Below are 8207 nucleotides of genomic sequence, written 5' to 3' on the forward strand. Positions count from 1 at the left end.
GATTGTCTTTTCCAGCTATCTTACGCACCTTGTCTATACCATGCTATGGTCCCAGAGTTAATCGAGGGACATACTGTAGTTTCCATAGTCCGTCTGGCCCCTCCTTTAGCAACTTTGCCTGCTTGGCTTGGTCTTTTTGTTAATTGATCAAGTACAATGCTGGGCGTCGTTCAAATCATTAATGCCGCTTTCTTACCTACAGCTTGTTGGCATTCTCAGACCACCCATGGTACCAGGTCGACGGTACTTAAGCCCGCTACTTTGGAATGATGCTTCCTGCAAGGTGAAATGTGATGTGACTGATTAACACATCTGAAACACACTGGAAAATCATTCACAATCATGCAATACTTGCCAGTTTGATCTAAAAAGATCAGTTCGCTGTTCAAATCGCTCTCTGCACTCCATTGGCTGAATACCCATTCACCTCCTCAAAATTAATGGAAACGTGGTCGCTCCATTTAAGTCCATTAGCCTGCAAGTGAAATTCATCTGCGGATCAGGTGATCCAATTAACAAGTCTATATTAGAGTTGGAATTGGAAATGTGGGATTGTCACTATTCAGTAATTGCAACTACTCTTTAAGAAAAGACTCCAAGGCCCTCCTCGAGGTTGCACAAGTGTCTCCCCAGAGGTAAGCCACCATGAAATATCCAAGAGTAGAAATGGATGTTAGGCAAACTTGCCCAAGTAATTTCCAAATCATCTAGTAGATTATGGGAGGAAGTAAGGAATGCAACAGTGTAAGTCTATCAAGCCTATTCTCCTGCAGTGATTTCTGCAAGGTGGATGGCCTGAAGGAAATATCCTGACGCGTACCAAGTACTGCCTAACCCTCATGAGGTTCCATTTATCAAAAGTCCCATAATGGTTGAATTTGGATTCCTCTCAGGGAAATCAGATATTTCCCTGTCAAAATCTCTTGTAAGCATACACAAACTGGGTTACATGAAGCTATCAGATTTGTAGTCTTCCCATTTTGCTATGAATTCCCTGACAGTTCCATGAATTGTTTTTAACCCATTCTCCAAACTACTTTCTTCACAAGTGATAGGCATCACTGTGGTCAAGGTTTGCCACACACCTTTAGCCTGTCCCTTTCAGAACTTTAGGTTGTTTACCCGTGACTAGTTTCCATCCACTTCCTTTTGACAGGCTCAGATTTCTTTGCCTGGCAAAACGACCTGACCTTGCTTCAGGGGGCATTCTGCCTAGCAGCGGAGCCCCTGTGGCTAGTGTAGCTAGGCTGTCACCGTTGAGCCTCTGGAAGCCTACCTGAGGCTCCAAAACCCCACTTGAAATGGTCTTTGACAGGCTCAGGATCTTGCCTGGCAAGGGATACCTGCCTTTGCTTTCAGGGGCATTCGCCTAGACAGTAAGGCCCTGGGATTTGTGCACTGTAGCTGTCACCGTTGACGCCTCTGGACCTTTATCTACATGCTCAAAGACCTTTTGGAGTAGGAGTCTCCTCAATATACCTTCTCTCTCCTACTCAGTTTCTGGTGCGAATTCACAGACACTTTCAGCAATTGGGATGAGGTTTTAAAGAAAGTGGCAGTGTGTTGCTGTAATACAGCACGGAGGCAAGTTGTTGGGAAGGAGAAGGTACAACCAATCAAAGATTTACCCTGGGCTTGCAAAACACACACGGACGTCGCTTTGCCTCTGAAAACTAAACTTTCTCCTTTGCTCCTTATAGCAATATCTTTTTCAAATGTGAACCTTTGTACATTTGCTTTGAAGAAGCTTCATAGCTTCTTTTGCAAGTGGTAACAGCATAAATTGGACCTGACATTTATCATCTCCTTGAACCTGTTGTACCACAACTTACACATACTCTTTGTTTTCCATTTTCCTTAAAACGGCCAAGAGTTGGCTCCATGCCCATTAACCCTGACAGTGGAAGCACCACAATAGGGTGGCATATATGGCTTTACCTTGAGTGGTACCAATGCAACTTAACCGATTCTGGAAGACTAATGTGGTTTAAAATTAGAAGGAGAGTGTGTCGGACTTTCCAAAACCATCAACTTTCTTCTAAATGTTTTACTGCCACTACTTGAATTTTCTGTATTCCTCTAACAGTTTCTCCTCAGAATACCTCCATCAGGTTTCGGGAAAAGACAATTCCCTACACTGATTGAGGGTTCTGTAGAAGAACATGAACTTACCTCAGGATGTCACATATCGCACGCAGACGGTCACTCTCGTCTGGTGACGAAACCTCAACTATTAGGCTATCACCTCAACTATTTTCCAATGTACTGATCCATGATTGATATACCATGATTGATATACCTAGTAGTGAAGACCATTGTCTTCACTACTAGGTAGCTACTATATGAAATACTCTCAATTTACAGTAAATTCCTTAGTGGATTAGAGACTTTTCCCTCTTACCTGGTTGGAGCCCTGGAACCATTACGATTTTCCCATTCTGCCCTTTGGAAGCTGGAAAAGGTTCCAAAATGATGTGATGTTCCAGATGGATAGTCTGAGGATTGCGTAGTCGTCGGGAGAGAGCTAATCTTTGTAAATTTGACTCTACAAATTAAATTCTTACCATTCCTCACCCCCCCCCCCACCTACCATGAAGTTCCAACGAGGGGGAAGCTATAGTTGGGATTCAAAATCTCCCAACGGCCACAGGGTAATGAGGAAAATAATTACACATCACTAAGTACAGTACTGATGGCCAGTCGCAGGACCTATCGACTACCACTGACCAGTGCCTCCTACCCTAGACTATTTGACCAACCGCATTCACTTACCGCGGCCTGATCAAAGACACCCATCTAACCGAATAAAAGACCAAAGAGTTCACTACTGCCAGGGCAGCATCGCTCAAATCTCTCATGATCCGTCTCCTGGTATACGGAGATCCACACCGGCAACAACGTGCGGTAGAGTTCTCCTGGTCCAAGATGGGAAAGAACTAGGTGGGTGCACCAATCCCTCTTATATCCTTGTGCACCAGAAGCCATTTTTGTTCATCCCTTACTTGGTAACCCCTCCATATGGGTACCCTCTGAGTCCGCTCATCCGATCATTGGGACCTCAAGCCCCCCACGCGGCAAGGCGCTTCCGTAGAGGAGTGAATGAGGGACTGATCTGAAGTCATTGCAGCTGCACTTAGCCCTGTGTTTTCCTCTCCCACACACCGACCTGAACCAGCATCAGGAGTTGTCTTCGATATAGATGGATGGAACAATGGAGACATACATATAGAAACAAACTTGTGTGAGAATTGAAATGACCTTGCAGTTGGAGTTTACCAGCATCCATCCCAACCGAAAGTAGAAGTTGTTATATAATACGACTAAGAATCGGCACACAGACTACTCATGGACCGATTGATGCTAAAAGTCAAGCACTTTGTGAGGATGCCAAGAGCCATTAACGTCGACATCTACTGGAAAGTATGTCAACATCTCAGACCAAAGCGTATGTACTTGTCCCCTCATATACACTGAAAATGTAATTGGGGAGATTGTGACATAGAATTCTTATTAGTTTCCTTAGGGAGCTTAATATTTTCAATAAAATTAAATCATGATATATATTTTATTGCAATAATTTTATAACACTTGGCATAACATTTATGACTCTGATTTTTAATATATTTATTGTTATTTTAAAGATATTCATTGATAGATTTTTAAAGCAGTATAATTTTAAATAATCAATCAATCAATCCTGACACCTGAAAATGGTTGGCAATCCCAAACAGAGAGAGAGACATGTCTTATGCACTAACACGAGGTAATATGCAAGGAAACTGTTAATAGACAACTTTAGGTCACAGCCAAGCAGCCATAGCCACGTATGCCTTTAACTTGTGGGAGTAAAAAAAATCAATAATACTTTCCTGGAATGTATCGCATCTGGCTGCAATCGTAACGAGGAAGATAACCCGCCTTCAGTCCCCGTATAACCGGACATATCAAACTGCAATGAAGACGAGGACCATTTAAAAAATAATAAAAATATAGTTTCAAATGTTTTGCGCAAAAATTAAAAAGAAATCAAATTATTTAAATTACTTTTGAAAAAGGGAAAAAAACAATACCAAGAAAAAATTTCCAGAACAAAGAAATTATTTACTGCAACGTTCCTGATATAGGGGAAATTGTAACACACATGTGGCGATAACTTACGGGGAAAATTTTTTTTTTTTCTTTTTTTTTTTTCAAAGGGTAGAAAAAAGCTTATGATAAGTCCAAGCGACTTATTACTGACTTTCGACTAAGAATCAAAAATTAAAAAACCCCACAACCTTTAAACTTGATCCTGCGGACCGCAAGTATCTTTTTCACTGCAAAATATTGAAAATGTCAATTTCCCCTGTGGTTCTATTTTTTCCTTTTCGATTCATAAAAACTCTTGCCAGTTATTGCTTTTCAATTGTGATTTTTTAAACATTTTCTTTTTTACCAAAATTTCCTAGCTTTCCCTTTCCTCTACACACAAATGTAAACAATTATCATCCAATTTTTTTGCTCAAATTTTTTTTTCAAAATACTGAGAATTGCCCCCAAATCAGCTAATGCCCTTTTTTGGAATAAATTTTTTGGCTATCTCAGCATGTTTTTTTCCCAAAGGTTTCTAGGAAACTGCTTTCTAAAAGTAACCATAAAATGTAGGGTACACAAACAGTAAAAGTGCACTTCTTTACTTCTAAAATTTCTAAACCTTTCATCAGTGAAAACCAAATCCTTAAAAAAGAAATGTAAAAACTAAATATAGTTCCCTCGGGTTTCCCGGGGTTGTCTTACAAACGTAACGGGCAGTAAATCAAGAACAAACACTATTTTCTCAAAAAATTTTTTGTGTGGTTTTCCCTCGGGGGATCCTGCGGGGTCATGGGTTCTTATTTTCGTAAAGGGTTTTATCGGGATTTTCAAAATTCCCCCCCCCCCCCTCTACCTCTCTCTCTTTTTCTCTTTCTTCTCTCTCTTCTCTTTTCCCCTTTCCCCTCCCCCCCCCCTTTCTCTTCTCTCTCTCTTGACTCGTCTGCCTCGCTGTCTGCCTTTCTCCCGCCCCTAGATTAAAATTTTTAATAAAAAAAAAAATCCCTGATTCACGTACATTAACTTAAACCTAGGGAGAGGCGAACTCCCCATTTAAACGAAACTAAATTCTAGCACCTCCCCCAACACATACACACACACACCACCCACAATATATTACTGGTATATTATATATTATTTTATTAATATAATTATTAATTATATATAATATATATATTTTTTTTTTTTTTTTTTTTTTTTTTTTATAAATATATTATTTTAATTATATATATTTTTTTTTTTTTTTTTTTTTTTTTTTTTTTTTATAAATAAAAAAATAAATATATATATATTAATATTTTATATTATTAATATATTAATATATACTTAAAAGTTATAGTATAAAACTGTACTGTTATTTAATATACACTTTACATTATAATTTATATATATAATACTTATATTATATATATATAAAATAATATTTTAAAATATATATATATTATATATTAATAAATATATATAAATATATAATATATATATATATATATTTTATTATATTTTGGGGTTGTGTGTGTGTTTTTGGTTTTTGTGTTTTGTGGGAATAATATTTATATATTATATAATATTAAAAATTATTATATATATATTTATATATATATTATATATTATCAGTATATGTATTTGATATATATATATTTGTGTAATATTTCACATCCATCCACCCAACCCTTTCCCTACCCCAAAGGCATGCCGCGGTGAAAAACGGGCCCGGGGACGACCCCCCCAGGGGGAAAACAGCCGGCTCCCAGGCCCATTATAAAATCCCCAAAAGCGGCCGATTCCTGATGTGGCCACTATACCTGGTTTTTTTTGGTACTTTCGTTACGGGGTTTCATTTTCGTGTGCATGTTATGTTTTTTTTGTATGTATGGATATGAGTATATCTTTTTAAAAATACTTATATGCATTAAATCTTTAGTTTTCACTTAGAAATTTGACGATAGGGGAAATTTACTCATGTTTTGTAATTTTTTAATCAGATTTTCGAAATTCTTTTTACCATGGGTTTTATCTGACCTTTTTTTCTGCCAGGGTTTCTTCTCTTGGCGCAACACAAACCAAAGGTTTTGTGGTTTTTCAGTCGCTGGGGGAATCTGACCCGAGACAGTGCGCATGACGATTTCTCTCCATGATACCATTTTGAACCGTAACATGATTTTTGAAATACCCAAATAAGGGGGCTAATTAGCTTTGCTTTGCCCTTTTTGTGGTTTTTACCGTTTTTTGAGCATTTTTTTTATTTTAGATTTTTTTTTTTTTTTTTTTTGGGGGGGGTCTCATTTTTTTGTTTTGGGGGGGTCTCACTTTCTTTTTTTTTTTGCGGTCCCCCGTTTTCTCCGTTTTTTTGGGTTTCTTCTCTAACACTGGAAAGTCCTCCCTCCGTTCTTTTGTAAGCCTTTGGTGGAATATCTATAGAATCATTGAAGACTTTGCTCTTTGTATGCAACGGCGTGTGGGGCCCGAATATCCCCAATATACTTAATCTTTTTGTTGCGTTCGACTGGAGAAATTCACACACTTCATTGCGTAAAACAGTTAACTAACCCCCTGGGTCGAATATTCACAGGTTTCGTGACCCCAAAAACCGGGCTTCAGGCTTCTTGAAGGCCACCTTGCCCTGTCTGGCTTTAAGGCCCCCTCGTGTCGCTGAGAAAAATCCATTCCCCTCTTTCTCTTTCTCGCAGAAGCATTTTTTGCTTTTTTGCCATTTCCAATTCTTTTCATTTTTTCCAGGCATGGAAAAAAGCGTCCTTCCTCTTTTGGTCAGGGGAATAATTCCCCACTCATTTATCAATGGAAAAAACAAATTCCCAGTCCAAATGGGGCTAATCGCCCTGCAAAATTTTTGCACTCTGGCGATATATGGGGACTTCATCCATTTAAAAGAGTTACATGTCATACCTCCTTTTTTTTTGTGTGGTGTGTGGTTTTTTTGTTTTGAATGGTCTATAAGCACGGATTGGGAGTGACATTTAATTAATAAGTAAAGCTAGAATCATGTATTGAAAATTTTCCTGCTATGATTTAAAACATTTATGAAGCCATTTATCGAATAAAATATTTTCCCTTTTCAGAAAACAGGCATGAGAAAAAAAAAGCTGCCTACATTTCTAACCCTATGCGAAAAGTTACTTTACCCCAAATATTTACTGGCGGGAAAAGCTGGGATGGGACTTCGGCCCCCGTACCAGGAAGAGTCTATGTTTCTCATTTTATAGTGCCAAGAAACCCCTTCTTTTTCACATTTTCGATAGTTTTAAGATTTCTCATTTATCTCTGTTTTTCTGTACGAGCAAATCTTTTAATAAATCCCAACCCTTTAAAAGGGAGAAAAAACCGCCCTCTACTAATAAAAATTGCCTTGACCTTTTTACGGGGATTTTTCCTTGTTTTTTGTGCATGTTGTTGTTTTTTTCTTCTTCTTTTTTTCTTTTTTCCTTCCTTTTTTCTTTTTTTTCTTTTTCCTTTTTTTTTCTTTTTCTTTTTTTTTTCTTTTTTCTTTTTTCTTTTTTCTTTTTTTTATTTCTTTTTTTTTTTTTTTTTTTCTTTCTTTTTTTTTTCTTTTTCTTTTTTTTTTATTATGTTGGGTATTTTATCGTCGCGACGATAATAAAAAAAAAATATTATTATTTGTGTTGTATGGGTTTTCTTTCAATTATATTTGTAATTTTTGTTTGCTTTTGTATAATTAAAGAAAATGGGAATTCCTTATGCTGTGCAATAATGGCGTTGGGTTTTTTTTCTGCCAGTTTTCCTCCTTGGCCAACCTTTGTTTTCATTTGTTCTTGCACGAGGTCATTACTCACTCGGTTTCACTTTTTCGAGCAAATCCTTGGGTTTAAACCATAAAAACAAACACGTTTTCCCCAAAAACACCCTGGGCCCGGGGGTCTCGTCTCACTTGACATTTTAAATTAAAGAAAAAACCCTTAATTACGATCATTTTTTGTGCTTTGCCCGCCCTTCAGTGCTCTTTTTTTGCAGGGGCACAGACCAAGTAAGGGGAGTCAACCCCCCCTCAACCCCCACTCTCTTCTCACCAGGTACCCTTACCGGATTTACCCCTGGAGGGAGGGCCCTATCTGGGCTCTTTGGGGGACTTTTTTTCCCTCTAAATTTTTCCTTTTTTTATT

The 8207-nt window shown here is 37.9% G+C and overlaps 1 protein-coding gene across 1 annotated transcript in view; it reads left to right on the forward strand.

The window, feature by feature from the left end:
• The first annotated feature begins 3345 nt into the window (after positions 1-3345).
• Positions 3346-8207, forward strand: part of LOC119599081 (glutenin, high molecular weight subunit PW212-like) — a 7431-nt gene continuing 2569 nt past the window's right edge. The window contains exon 1 of the mRNA XM_037948836.1: positions 3346-3445. Coding sequence (XP_037804764.1) covers positions 3346-3445 — 100 coding nt within the window. The remainder of the gene's footprint in view (positions 3446-8207) is intronic.

Source organism: Penaeus monodon, chromosome 42, assembly GCF_015228065.2.
Source record: "Penaeus monodon isolate SGIC_2016 chromosome 42, NSTDA_Pmon_1, whole genome shotgun sequence".
Classification (NCBI taxonomy): domain Eukaryota; kingdom Metazoa; phylum Arthropoda; class Malacostraca; order Decapoda; family Penaeidae; genus Penaeus; species Penaeus monodon.